Source organism: Staurois parvus, unplaced genomic scaffold (genome assembly GCF_062004578.1).
Source record: "Staurois parvus isolate SC_StPar_1 unplaced genomic scaffold, SC_StPar_1.0 ptg000227l, whole genome shotgun sequence".
Classification (NCBI taxonomy): domain Eukaryota; kingdom Metazoa; phylum Chordata; class Amphibia; order Anura; family Ranidae; genus Staurois; species Staurois parvus.
This window is the reverse complement of record NW_028318023.1, coordinates 2022890-2038626: the sequence shown is the minus strand read 5'-3', so window position 1 is coordinate 2038626 and position 15737 is coordinate 2022890. Positions and strand designations below refer to the sequence as shown.

The window sequence follows — 15737 nt, the reverse complement described above, 5'->3', positions numbered from 1 at the left end:
GAATGTGTATTTTTTTGTTTTTTTTCTTGCATAAAGAACCAATTTAATCCTCTTATTTATTGCTATATTGATGTCAGACTGCATATACTGTAGAAAATATTTTTGTCTCTTTTTGTTTTAACTACAGCACATAGGAGAGTTGGGCTGCTGTTCTCAGTTACAAGCAACAACCTACCTTTCCAGCAGTCCTACTTTTTTTAATGCATTAATCAACAGTCTTACTCCCTGAGCAGCCCTGTTGATTGGAGGTGAAAGGTGTGATCGTTGTGCTGTACTTAAAGTAGAACTTTAGGCAAAAAATTTTTTCATTTTAGATAGAGTAATGGAGAATTATAACCCCTATCAGTTTTTTTTCGCCTTCTGTGTACCATTGGGGAGATTTCCCTTCACTTTTTGTTCCATAGCCAACCAGGAAGCGAGAGAAAACTCCTGAAATTAAGAGAGGCCCCCCAAGTCACTAGAACTAGTGTCACCATTGGAAGATTTTCCCTCTATTACTTTTCTGGGGACAACCCAACATTTGGGATATTCCTTTACTTTCAGTGAACAAATAGGGTGATTCTCCCCAGGGCTGTGGATAAGGGCGTACCATCAATTCTCCTATACGGGGCCCACCAAGGGGTTGGTGCACACAGGGGGGCCCAGGCAGCAGGATGCATCAGATGTGGGCAGGGAGGGTGTTCGGCATGGGGGGAGGGGGCAATTACTGGAACCAATCCCCTGTATGGCTCTCTCTGCAGCAGCTGAAAGCTGGCTTCTTCTTCTCTTCCTCCTGCCAGTTTTCAGCTGCTGCAGAGAGAGCCATACAGGGGATCAGCTCCAGTAATTGCCCCCACCCCCTACTGCACCCATCACCCTCCCTGTGCGTTTCTCCCTGCTGCCCGGGCTGCAAAAACATAATAGGATCCTTCAGGATGGAGAGTGGGGGAAGGGTGCGGTAAATTTGTCATATTTACCAGCCCCTTCTTTTCCTGAATGAACACAAGGAGTAATCAGTATCGATCGCTCACTGTGTTCATTCATAACTGAAGCCTAGTAAACTGTGTTTTTTTGGGGGAGGGGGGCCTGTCAGGTAGGCTGTCTGGTTTCTAACAGCAGCCCTGATTCTCCCTAACAGGGGCACAGACAGCAATAAAAATCTAATAGGTGTTTTAATCTATCTCTACTCTGTCCAAAACTAAAGAAAACTTTAGCCTTTAGTTATACTTTAACAGCAGCAGTCCAACAGATAAAACAGGGTATTTTTAAGGCCAACAAGGTCGCTCATCATATTAATATGACCAACAAAGAGACTGGGATTGGGGTGGGGCTAAGTTCAATATTTATTTTAAAAAGTGAGATTTTCTTAGCTCTTCAACTGTCTATATCTCTGGACTCTACTGAGTGTTTAAAGTGTGGTTTTTCACTTAAGGCAAGCTCTTTGTCTTTTATTAACATATTCTCATTTTGAACTTGTTTCTAAATCAGGAGCACAATATTAAAACATTAACTGGTTTGTGTGTATTATCCAGGAAGTCGCAATCCCCTGCTGAAACAATCACAATTATATTATTTATTTGATTAGATAAATAACACTAATGTGATATTTTAACCCAAGCACTTGCAACTCTCTTCAGCTTGCAGTATCCCCTTATTCAGTCCTTCTTGACTTGCCACATCTAATTTTACATTCAGCTGCTTCAGCTTACAAAAACAGGAATAAATATAGTAAGGTTTGCATAACACATATACATACTGCTATGAATAGCATGAACTTAAACAAAGCTTATTAAACCACAGAATGTAACAATCTCATCATGACATTTTTACTGAAAATATATGTTCGTCTCCAAGTAGTCGGACATGAGAATTAATGTTAATGTTTGCATCTAAGCAATGAACTCTAGCTTGCTAATAAAGGTATTAAAATGAATCAGCCAACTTAATGGATGTGGTATCGATTTTTTCAGATTTATACATACAATCTCATCATGACATTTTTACTAATCTGAATCATAAAGTATCTTTGTTGCATTTTCAATAAACCTCACTAAAGGAAAGGTGAACTAATTAAAATGATGTAAATTACTGATATTATATTGTCTGACTTTGTGTCTCCCCATGTAAGTTTCACCTTTTTGATGGCATGCCCCATGTACTGATTACCTGTATTTTTGGAATGCCTGAAGTAGTTTTGATTTTGTTTTTTATTTTGTGTGTTTTTGGTAATATCACTTGTACATGCTTGTTTGTTGAATTTTATTGTACACTTTTTTGTACACAAAAAAAAACAAACCCCAATAAAGATGGAATTAAAATGTAACATGTAAATTAACCACCTCCCGTCTGGCCATTGTATATAAATGTCCGAAAGGTGGCAGTGCAGGGGAGGGTGGCCGTTTATAGACGGCCTCCCCACCCCCTGCTTGTGCACGCTCTCTGGGAGCGTGCAGCACCGCGATCCGGTGCCCACTGTGTCCGGAGGACACAGTGGAACACCGATCGTCATACGGAACCTCTGTGCGAGGTCCCGATCATGTGATCACTGATTGGCCAATTAGTGATCACATGCAGAGTAGTAAGCAAGATGTCACTTCTGACATCATTGCTTACTATGTGTGAAATCTGTGAATGATCACAAAGGTCAAAATGATTGCTTGTACAGCCTTTATGGGTGTAAAAGCAACCAGTGTAAAAAAAAAAAAAATCTTCATCACCCCCCACAGGTAGTACAGTGTCACCATGGTGACACTGTACTGCTAGGGTGACAGTATGTAAAAAAAAACAAAACATAAATAATATAAAAAAAGATGTTAAAAAATTTTTTTATAAATGATAATTTTTGTTTATAAACTAATTTGGTTTTTTTTTTTGCTAAAAAGATAATGGAATAAATGTTGGCCAAGAGTTATGATGAAATATTTATTTGCAAAATTTTATAAGAAAAACACTTTTTTCAAAATTTTTGGACTTTTTCAATTATATAGCAAAAAAAATAAACATCCCAGTGGTGAATAAATACCACCAAAATAAAGCTTTATCTGTCTCAAAAAAATGCTAAAAAAGTCATAGGGGTACAGTCTTGCTTGACTGCGCAATTGTCATTCAAAGTGTGGGAGCGCTGAAAGCTGAAAATTGGCCTGGACAGGAAGGGGGTGAAAGTGTCCGGACTGGAAGTGGTTAATAGTAAAATCCATACAAGACACTTTACAATATTTAATGTCAAGTTGAACATGACCAAATACACTAATGTTAAAGTTTATTTCCCCTTTTGCAGTCCACTCTGAAAAAAACTCACTATGTTTTCCCATTTACACAGCAAGCCTGTAAACAAATTATACAAAAATGTTTAGGTATTTGAAACAGACCTCAACCCCCACCCCCTGCACTGTTCCTAAATGTGAATGTGATCATGTAACAAATATAAAGTAGATGTTATCATAACGTGACTGCAAAAGTAGAGTTACACTTTAAGGTAACATACAAGTCAAATATTTTCAACAACACAACCTGTGAATGCCCCTGAATATTCAGACACCTACAGAGACAGTGTGTATATATACACTCGCCGGCCACTTTATTAGGGAAAAGCTGTTCAATTGCTTGGTAACACAAATTGCTACTCAATGCATTTAGACATCTAGACGTGATGAAGACGGCTTATTCAAGTTCAAACTGAACATCAGAATGGGGAAGAAAGGAGATTTAAGTGACTTTGAACGTGGAATGGTTGTTGGTGCCTGATGGGCTGGACTGAGTATTTCAAAAACTGCTGATCTACTGGGATTTTCATGCACAACCATCTCTAAGGTTTACAGAGAATGGTCAGAAAAAGAGAAAATATCCAGTGAGCGTCAGTTGTGTGGACAAAATGCCTTGCTGATGTAAGAGGATAATGGACAGGCTAGTTTGAGATGATAGAAAGGCAACAGTAACTCAAATAACCACTCGTTACAACCAAGGTATGCAGAATATCATCTCTAAACGCACAATACGTCGAACCTTGAAGCACATGGGCTACAGCAGCAGAAGACCACACCAGGTGCCACGCCTGTCAGCTAAGAACAGGAAACAGAGACTACAATTTGCACAGGCTCACCAAAATTGGCCTGGTCTGATGAGTCTCGATTTTCCTAGAGATGGTTGTATGTAAAAATCCCAGTAGATCAACAGTTTTTGAAATACTTAGACAAGCCCATCTGGCACCAACAACCATGCCATGGTCAAAGTCACCTAAATTCCCTTTCTTCCCCATTCTAATGCTCGATTTGAACGTCAGTAAGTTGTTTTCACCATATCTAGAAGCCTAAAAGCATTGAGTTGCTGCCATGTGATTGGCTGATCAGCAATGTGTGTTACCAAGCAATTGAATGAATGTAAGTAATAAAGTAGCCGGTGAGTGTATATACACTATACTACCAAAAGTATTGAGATGCCTGCCTTTACACACACATGAACGTTAATGGCATCCCAGTCTTAGTCCGTAGGGTTCAATATTGAGTTGGCCCACCCTTTGCAGCTATAACAGCTTCACCTCTTCTGGGAAGGCTGTCCACTAGGTTTAGTAGTGTGTCTATGGGAATATTTGACCATTCTTCCAGAACAGCATTTGTGAGATTAGGCACTGATGTTGTTGCCACAACGTTGGGAGCATAAAATTGGGCGCCAAGCCCAACCCCTGAAAAACAACCCCACACCATAACCCCCCCCCCATCAAACTTTACACTTGGTACAATGCAGTCAGGCAAGTACAGTTCTCCTGGCAACTGCCAAACCCAGACACGTCCATTGGATTGCCACATAGAGTAACGTGATTCATCACTCCAGAAAACACATCTCCGCTGCTCTAGAGTACAGTGGCGGCGTGCTTTACACCATTGCATCCAACGCTTTGCATTGCACTTTGCACTTGGATGCAGCTGCTCAGCCATGGTAACCTATTCCATGAAGCTCTCTATGCACTGTTGTTGTGCTAATCTGAAGGCCACACAAAGTTTAGAGGTCTTTAGCTATTGACTCTGCAGTTGGCGACTTCTGCACACTGTGCATTTCAGCATGCGCTGACCCCGCTCTGTCATTTTACATGGCCTACCACTTCGTGGCTGAGTTGCTGTTATTCCTAGTTGCTTCTACTTTGTTATAATACCACTAACAGTTGACTGTGGAAAATTTAATAGCAAGGAAATTTCATGGATGGACTTATTGCACCGGTGGCAACCTATCACGGTACCACATTTGAATTCACTGAGCTCCTGAGAGCGACCCATTCTTTAACAAGTGTTTGTAGAAGCAGTCTGCATGCCTCGATGCTTTTTTGTTATACACCTGTGGCTATGGATGTGATTGGAACACCTAAATTCAATGATTTGAGTGGTGTCCCAATACTTTTGGCAATATAGTGTGTATTATATATACAGTGGATATAATAAGTCTGCACACCCCTATTAAAATGTCATGTTTCTGTGATATAAAAAAATGAGACAAAGATAAATAATTTCAGAACTTTTTCCACCTTTAATGTGACCTATAAACTTTACATCTCAATTGAAAAACAAACTAAAATCTTTTAGGAGGGAAAGTAAACAAAAAAAACTAAAATAATGTGGTTGCATAAGTGTGCACACCCTCTTATAAATGGGAATGTAGCTGTGTAAAGAATTAAGCAATCACATTCAAAATCATGTTAAATAGGAGTCAGTACACACCTGCCATCATTTAAAATGCCTCTGGTTAACCCCAAATAAAGTTCAGCTGTTCTAATAGGTCTTTCCTGACATTTCCTTAGTCGCATCCTACAGCAAAAGCCATGGTCCGCAGAGAGCTTTCAAAGCATCAGAGGGATCTCATTGTTAAAAGGTATCAGTCAGAAGAAGGCATTACATATAGCATGGGGCCTTCTACAACTGCTCCTCTACTTACGTAGTTTACTGTCTATCTTGCCCCTGTGATCTGCTATATATAGGAAGCACCATCAGGACCCTACGCAAAAGATTTGGTGAACACCGTATGCTGGTGGATGAGGGTATCACTAAACACAGTGTACCATGTCATTTTCCTGAGTATCATTCCAAATCATCTCAAGATCTGTACACTTGGGTAATTGAGTCCATATCTGACTGTCTTCCTCAGGCTGAGTGCTTTAAAAAACTCTGGTGACAGGAAACATATTGGATCTTTACCCTAGATACTCTGGCTCCAAAATGTTTAAACGAAGAGATCGAAATCCATACAATCATCTAGCCTCCATATATGGGTTGCAGTTCCCAGTCTTTAATTATTTCCTTTCCGTACCTACCTTCATTTTAACGTCACCATGCAAATGTTTTAGGAAAACGTCACATCTGTACGTGTACTCATATACGTATATAACTCATGGAGAAATTATTTGGATAATCTAGAATATATTTTAATATGTCTATTATGTGGTTCCTATACTTACCTTCAATTCACATATTCCAGGTATCCAAACTTCACCCACCTTTTTTCTCATCGGGGTGGGTAAGTAATACCATGTCCTAGGATTTTATATATATATATACTTTTTATAATAATGTTTCATATTTTAATGTATACCGATTATATTATATATAATTATATATTATATATAATTTCAGGTTTTATACTCATATAAGCCCATTGTGTCATGAGAATACACATGACATATGTCCGATATATTACTGTTTACTCATTTACCACCACACAATAATGTCTTTAACTCTGTTGTTCCTCTTCATATGTTTTAATTCATTTATTATTTTTATTATGTTCACCTTTGGCATCACTGCTAATGATATGTATTGAAGTTTTTTAATGGTACATCGTATCAATGTTATAGCAGCGATGTTTTCTAGTATGGCCACCGCATTACCTCCACATTAATAATTGTGCGCCTTTAAGCCTAGCCTTCCCTTGTATTCCCGCTCCAGTCCACGCCCTTATGTGTCCTATTTAGATGGCCATCCTCACTGGCCAATCAGGTCTGAATAAGAAGCTGCTGCTTTGAAACACCTCACCGTCCACTCACGTCATTATGGTTTTGGTTGACGTCACGTCCGGCCTGGCACCATTTTGCGGTCCACGCTGGTCTACGCGGCAGTGGGCCGCACAAGGATACCTTTCCTGCTTTACATCAGATGCGTTGAGATCGCTTTCCATCTGTTGTCTCCTGGGAGTCCGGAATGGTTTTGTGACATGCCTTCCTTTTATCCACTTGCTGTGAGTTGCCAATTGTCTGTTTCTAATAAATATATATTTTAATGCTGCACTTAGTCTGGCGCCACTCTGCTTCTTTTTGATACATGTGAAAACAATCTCCCATATTCTTTATATGTCTGGGCTATGGGGTACAGTGGCAAGACGGAAGACTTTTCTTGCGAAGAAAAACATCCAAGCCCGGCTAAATTTTGCAAAAACACATCTGGAGTCTCCCAAAAGCATGTGGGTATATATGCTATGGTCTGATGAAACCAAGCTTAAACTTCTTGGCCAAAATTCCAAAAGATATGTTTGGCGTAAATACAACACTGCACATCACCAAAAGAACACCATACCCACAGTGAAGCATGGTGGTGGCAGCATCATGCTTTGGGGCTGTTTTTCTTGAGCTGGAGCTGGGGCCTTAGTCAAGGTAGAGGGAATTATGAACAGTTCCAAATACCAGTCAATATTGGCACAAAACCTTCAGGCTTCTGCTAGAAAGCTGAATATGAAGAGGAACTTCATCTTTCAGCATGATAACGACCCAAAGCATACATCCAAATCAACAAAGGAATGGCTTCAGCAAAAGTTTTGGAATGGCCCAGCCAGAGCCCAGACTTGAATCTGATTGAAAATCTGTGGGGTGATCTGAAGAGGTCTGTGCACAGGAGATGCCTCGCAATCTAACAGATTTGGAGTGTTTTTCAAGGAAGAGTGGGCAAATATTGCCAAGTCAAGATGTACCATTCTGATAGACTCATACCCAAAAAGACTGAGTGCTGGAATAAAATCAAAAGGTGCTTCAACAAAGTATTAGTTTAAGGGTGTGCACAATTATTCCACCATATTATTTTAGTTTTTTATTTTTACTTCCCTCCACCTAAATGATTTCCGTTTGTTGTTCAACTGAGTTGTACAGTTTATAGGTCACATTAAAGGTGGAAAAAGTTCTGAAATGATTTATCTTTGTCTCATTTTTTTACATCACAGAAAACTGACATTTTAACAGGGATGTGTAGACTTTTTAAATCCACTGTATACACAATATATACATACATACCATTAGTGCTGTAGGTACTGGAACAGATTTTCAGGTTATAGGTGGATGACCTTGACACTCACAACAGTTTATGTACTGCTTCCAGATCATAAACTGTAAGATATCTCTATTAAGGAATAGTTACTACAGAAACATACAGGAATACAAAAATTATATATCAGGGCTTCTTATCTCATCTTATCCACAACTGTGCTGTTTGCCTGTTATTCTCACGAACAGCACATTAAGTTTTAAAGTAGTAGGATCATAAAACTACGGTGTTCAATAACAGTTTTTCTATGGTAGCGTTTGCGCTAACAGCAGAACAACAGTCTCCACTGCTGTCTCTAAAGCATGCTTTATGCAGTGCACCTGACTGAATAAAATGTTAACATCTAAAACACTGTTCATGTAGTAATCTTTTAATAGCTCACATGCACTGGTGCAGCTTACACTTAACATAGTGTACAGCATACACAGTGTATTCTAAAGAACTATGGAAAGTTTTTGCAGCTTTATGACACTAAATACATGTAGATTTTTGCTTATTTTGGCATTATATGAATAGAAACGGAAAGAAAAAAGCATATTAACTGTGTCATTTCCATGTCACTTATATGGCAACATCAGCTTTAGATGCAATGCCTGAAACAATGTACCTGGAACTGTAACCATGAACTCCAAATCTCCAAATGCCTTTTTTACAAGCTGGCAGAAAAACACAGTAAGAAATGATTCCATGAAAAATAAATTACAGGGCTAGTAAGTAGTAGGTATATATGGATTATTTTTGGAGAATAAGGATATAGGGTTTCTTCAATACTCCCTGTTTAAGGGTTCTAACCTTCATTCAGTGATCACGTCCTTAACCATTTGCCAACCGCAGATAGCCGAATGACAGCTTCACTGCAGCCGGCCAGTTCAGGGAGGGCATCATATGACGTCCTCCCAGAATGTGCCACAGAGGCGTGCACCCAGCAATCTCCGTGATTGCTGTGTCCTATGGACACAGCTGATCACATAATGTGGTAAAAGGCTAATCACATCAGCCTTTTACCACGTGATCAGCCTTGTCCAATGACACAGCGGATCACCGGTAAATGCAGTTGCTGGTTATCGGCTGCACTTTCCTCACGCTGTCACAGCGTGAGTAAAGTACTGCCGATAACTGGCAATTGTCAGAGGATGGATCAGCACTGATCATCAGGGCACTGATGATCATTGCCCAGCAGTGCCACCCACCAGTACCGCCCACCTGTGCCCAGCAATGCCAGACCCCTGCGCCCACCAGTGCCACTCACTTGTGCCCATCAGTGCCTAGTAGTGCCACCCACCAATGCCCATCAGTGCCACCCATCAGTGCCGTCAGTCAGTGCACAGCAGTGCCGTCAGTCAGTGACACCCTTCAGTGCCACCTATCAGTGCTGCCTATCAGTGGCCATCAATGCTACCTATCAGTGCCCATCACTGTTGCATATCAGTGCAGCATCATCAGTGCCACATCATCAGTGCCAGCTCATCAGTGCAGCCTATCAGTGCTGCCTATCAGTGCCCATCAATGCCGCCTATTAGTGCCCATCAGTGCCACCAATCAGTGCCCATCAGTGCTGCCTCATCAACGCACATCAGTGAAGGAGAAAAATTACATGTTTGTAAAATGTTATAACAGAAACAAAGAAAAACTTTTTTGCTCTTTTTTTCTTTATAGCACAAAAAATAAAACACCCAGCAGTGATTAAATACCACCAAAATAAAGCTCTATTTGTGTGAAAAAAATGTTCATATGGGTACAGTGTTGCATGACCACGCAATTAGCATTCAAAGTGCGACAGCGCTAAAAGCTGAAAATTGGCCCGGGCAGGAAGGGGGTATAAGTGCCCGGTAGGAAAGTGGTTAAAGTAGTTCTAAAGGCAAAAGGTTTTTTACCTTAATGCATGCTATGCAGTAAGGTAAAAAACCTTCTGCATGCAGTCTCTCCCTCCCCCGAATACTTACCTAAGCTTTATCTAGATCCACTGATGTGCATGAGAGCAGTGGCTCTCTCTTTCCTCAGTGGTCAGAGAGGCAGCAGCAGGAGCCTTGGCTCCAGCTGCTGTCAATCACAGCCAGTGAGGAGAGAAAGGGGGTGGGGCTGAGCCGCACTTAGTGTGGCTCAGGAGCGAGCATGTACAAGTGCCCCCATAGCAAGCAGCTTTGGTAGCTCGGGGACCCGAGAAGAGGAGGATCAGGGATGCTCTGAGTTAAACCATTGCATAGAGCAGGTAAGTATAACATGTTTGCTATTTTAAAAAAAACTAACACTGTGCCTATAGAAGCACTTTAAGGCACACCATTATAGGACATATATGTACATTACATGAAAATTCTATACATTCGACATGTTTTAAAGATGCAAGCTTCCTTGATGATTTCTCTGCCTAGCTACCCTATTTTCTTTCCTCTGAGATACCCTTTATTATTCTTGGTGATTTTAACATCCATATTAACGTTAGCTCCCCAGCTACCTCTCAACTCCTCAACCTAACATTGTTTTTTGGCCTAACACAATGAAAACACACTTCTTACTCTGATGAGAACATCCTTGACCTTGACCATGTATTCTCCCACCTCTGCACCCTTTGTATCACCCTTTTTCATTTTTCTGACCACAGCCTCATCTGTTTATCAGTCTCCCTACTGTTAACCCCTTATCCGTACACCCACAGCAAACAGTTACCCATAGAAACTGTTGTCACTTTAACCCTGCTCTTCTCTGCATTGCAACAGACTACGGAAAAATCTCAGCTCTGTCCGTCCTGCCCTGACCTTACCATTTCTGTCTACAACAGCTTGCTCTCATCATCTCTGGAAATATTTTCCTCTGTCACCCCACACAGAATTAGACCCTGATCTCTACAGCCAGACACCAGAAATCTCAAGATATTGTCATTTTCTTAAGCGACTATGGAGTACAACCAAATCAGTGCAAGACTTTACCCTATAGAAATATGTACTCCAAAAATACAGTTCCTACCTCTGTGCAGACTTATTTTACCACTCTCATCAACAATCTCTCATCCAATCCTCACCAAACCTTTTCTACCTTTAATTCTCTATTTCACCTCCCACTGCCTTCACCACTACCTCTAAATCACAAGATCATTTTAAAAACAAAACTGATGCAATTTGTGATGTGCTCTCCACTGTCCGGATACTGTATCTTCCCCAACTAACATACCATGTCCACCAAAGCATTCAACATTTTCCTCAATTGATTCTCTTACCACAGATTAGATGGATTTGCATCTGTCTGAGGCCCTGGGGCCATATTCTTTACAGCTACTGCATTCACCTTCTTGCTCTAGTCTATGCTCTCTAACTCACATTCTCATACTCTCCCTCTCTACTGGCATGTTCCGCATGCCCCCCCGCCCCTCAAACATTCACTGGTCACCCCCCCCCCCCCATAATTCACAACCACGGAGCCACACCATTAATTTCCTCATGAATCACTACTGACATATCTACATGTATGGCACACCATTTTCTCAAACTCAATGTTTCCAAAACTGAGCTCCCAATATTTCCTCCTCCCATGTCTCCATTGAGAGACTGAAAGCAACAGCACTGCAAGCAATCACTTCATTCAAACCAGGGTGCTAGGAGCAATCCTGGACTCTGTTTTCTCTTTTTAGCCCTACAACCAATCACTGTTCAAATATTTTTACCTTTGTGTCCTCAACCTTTCCAAAATTCAACCCTTTGACTAGACAACACTTCTATGTCACTACCTTGTTATCTTTCTGCTCAGCTATTGCAACTACCTAATTGTTAACCAATAGGCTATTCCCCCTTCAGTCTATCATGAATACTTCTGCTAGACTCACCCACCTTACTCTCATTATGCTCACTGTCTGTCTACTCCCTCTGTCAAGCCCTCCACTGGCTTTTGCTCGTCCAGCACATAAGGTCCAAAATAATACTGTAACTACAACATACCAAGCCATCCACAACTCTGCTCTAAGCTACATCATTAGCCTCATCACAAACTATCAACAAAGTTGAGCCTCCCAAGACCTCCTGCTCTCTAGTCCCCTTGTCACTTCCTCCCAAGCTCGATTCCAGGATCTTATCCAGGGCTTGGCCCTTCATCTGAAACACCCTACAAGAACCATTGGGCTATCTCCTACTGTCTGCCTTTAGGTGCATGCTTTAAAACTCATTTCATCTGGAAAAACTATACCACCTCTACCTAACAACTTCATTTTTAATTTCTCCATCAACTCATCCCCATATAATTATTACTTTTTTCTATCACTTGCCTCTCCTATTAGATTATAACCTCTCACAAGCAGGACCTTATGAAGCCTCTTGTGTTGGATTGTATTTTAAATGTACTGTCTCCCCTAATTTTGTAAAATGCTGTACAAACTATTGGAGCTAAATCCTATATATTATATAGTACTACTACTAATAATAATATCCCAGTGTATGATTACTATGAAATCATACAAAACGTAATTAAAAAATCTATTTTGCTAAATTATAATCATCAAACAGCTATTTAACTCAACTATATCCTAAGTATATGGCAAATGAGTACCTAAAAGACATTATTTTGCCAGTAAAGCTTTCAAGTGCCTAGCATTATGCCTCAGGAGAGCTCTATAATGTATTGCTGACTGTCCACAATGAAAGTGAATTAAGCACACAGCACACTAGGATTACAAAGACTTTCATAAACTCTCTGCCCATTGCCATTATTTTAGATATCATCCTATTTGCGCAGTAACGAAAACGAATGTGCCTGTAGCAAAGTTGATTACATTTAAGATCATAAAAGTATGTATAAATCTGAAAAAATCTATGCCACATCCATTAAGTTAGATTATCCCATTTAATACTTTTATTAGCAAGCTAGAGTTCATTACTTAGATGCAAACATTAAGATTAGTTCTCATGCCTGACCATGGACAGACACACATACAAAGCTTAAATGTTAAGCTGGGATTAGAATACAAGGCATCAAAATGCCATTTCAGAGCTCATAATCATCCAAACAGTTGACATTGTCATTCTGGATTTTAGAATGGGTAACATGTGCATTGTAATGGACTGTGGCAGAACTTTCTATACTTCCTGAGAGGGTGAAAAAAAGGTGAACTGTTCAAGCTGTATTAAGCATACAATGCCTATTAACCAGTGGACAAATGGATGTACCATTACACAGCGATTAAGCAGCAAAAACAGGTAACCTCTATAAAATTTAACCAATAAATGACAACAACTGCGTATTTATAGTGATGCTATCATCAAAACTAGGAAAATAAACACCATTTTATATATTTTAAACACTTATTTGGTTTTTCCATACAGGCATATCTTTTATTCAGTAAGGTGCTTGTTTACTGATTATTGATGGAGCTTAACATGTTCTGGCTATGTTTAGAAGAATATTGCTTTATTATTCCTCCCGGGATTCCATTCTGCTTTTTTCTCACTTAGATTGAGTAACCTATATTACTAAAGGATAAACAGTGGGAACCAAGGCATTACTGATGAATACAGAATATCTAAGGGCCTGCCACTGAGCTGGTGGGACTAACGCTCAGTCCTGACCATTCCATTAAATTGAAAAGTTTCTTCCTTGGAGCAAACTTATATCACAAGATTGTTCAGTAATCCCACCCAGAAATGCATCATACACTGGAAATATATAAAGGTATAAAGAAATTAAAACACATAATTCAAAAACACCATCAGAAAAAAATGTATATATCAGATAAGGCTGATAGAGAACACAAATGTAACCATCATGAGCTGTTGTTAGGAATGTTGCTAATATCTTACATCATCATTGTCACTGTCCACACTTCCCTTCTTCTTCTTTTTTTTCTTCTCATCTTCTTTCTTCTTCTTGTCTTTCTCAGGGATGACATCATCGAGGAAGCTAAGGTCATGCTGGGAGAAGAGGTAGTCCATAGCCTTCCTTACTGCTACAAGGGCAAGGATCTGCAAAAACACAAGTAAATGTAGATAATTAAAGAGATAGTGCACAGTTGGACAAGAAGTGAAGTGTACCTTCCCCAAAGAGTCATGGACAGTGCTAAAAACAATGTAAACACTTTATAGCAGAACGATTAAAACCCTTAAGTATGTCTGTGAAGGTTTACCTTTATCCAAGTCATGGTATAGGTAATAGTAGCTACACCTCCTGCCATAGGACAATGACATCTTGACACATTTGTTGTCACCATAGTGACTGGACTCAGTTGCCCATGTGGTTATAAATACTGAGGTATGTCCCCAACACTCATTTGAATTGAGAACATTACTTTGATAAACATATTCAGCATTCTAAACAAAGCCATTTGAACCTCGCTTCCTATCTGCTAAAATGCTCTCAGCAGGCTCATTAGTATCAAATATGTTACTGACAGAAAATGTGAAAATGGTGAATTTAGGCTTCAGGGGACAAAAAGAAAACCTTACAAATGGCTAAATGAACATACCTAGACATTATCTGTGGCCTGAAGACATTAGTTTAGTATATGTCAGTCAATGCAAAGCAGTTACACAGTATCAGTATTTTATTGCTAAGGTGGAGTTAACATGGGGCAATTGATATATTGCTTGATTCTCTTTGATCCATAAAACAAAGATGGTGGCCCATAAATCTAATTAGAATTCTAGACTACTCCACTTGTAGCTAAATAAGTCATTTTGGCTGCATTCACAACCACATAAATAGAGTAACATAACATTTATGAGAACTCACATGCTCAAAACGAAATTCTTCTCTATCTAAAAACACTAAAGATTTATTTAAACTAAGGATTCAAAGAAACCAGCCATGCAGTTTGATACACTTTGATGCCTTAAAGTTATATCTTTCATATAAACTCACCATTACTGGGAATATAATAGCTGCCACTGTGGATTTTAGGATCCAAAGCAGTGCCAGACATAAGATCTGAATGAAAGTGAAGAGATGCACCCTGCGTAGAGGAACATGCCGTAAATAAATGAAGTCTGGCTGGTGCTTGGCTGGCATCAAAAGCAACTTCAGGCGGTCCATGAACTACAGTAAATGGAGAGAAAAACGCAAAAGAATGTTAAAAAAAATGAACCTCTGTGCAAGGGATGGAAGTCAGAATAGTACAGAGCACTGTTGGCTTCACATGACTAAAATGGTAAGAATGCTACCCAGCTCTCGATATTTTTTCTTTAATGGCCACATCAGTATAACCCGATGTCTTTCTGACAGACTTGTAATGTGTTAACTTTCTTTTTCTGACAGTTGCACATACAAGTTTTCTCACCTCTACCAAAAAATATATGCTTTCACGAAGAAAGAAATGAAGAAAAGTTTCCCTGACCTCTGTAGAGATCAAGTCTTCTACACCTTTGAACATTAAATTGCAATTCATTTAATGATTTGAAGAGCTTGGAAGTGAAAGTTAAGAAACATAATGGCTGTGAAATTCAGGGGTTGCTACTAGTGATTTAATTTTATTGTAAGTACAATTTTTCTGATTTAATT

At 39.6% G+C, this 15737-nt stretch overlaps 1 protein-coding gene across 11 annotated transcripts in view; it reads right to left on the bottom strand.

Moving 5' to 3' along the window:
• Positions 1-15737, bottom strand: part of SLC4A4 (solute carrier family 4 member 4) — a 370302-nt gene that overhangs the window by 23102 nt on the left and 331463 nt on the right. For all 11 annotated transcript variants that reach the window (XM_089679581.1, XM_089679582.1, XM_089679584.1 and 8 more), the window contains 2 exons: positions 15102-15275; positions 14045-14206 (listed from right to left, as the gene is read on the bottom strand). In XM_089679581.1, the coding sequence (XP_089535707.1) occupies positions 14045-14206; positions 15102-15275 (336 nt within the window). The remainder of the gene's footprint in view (positions 1-14044; positions 14207-15101; positions 15276-15737) is intronic.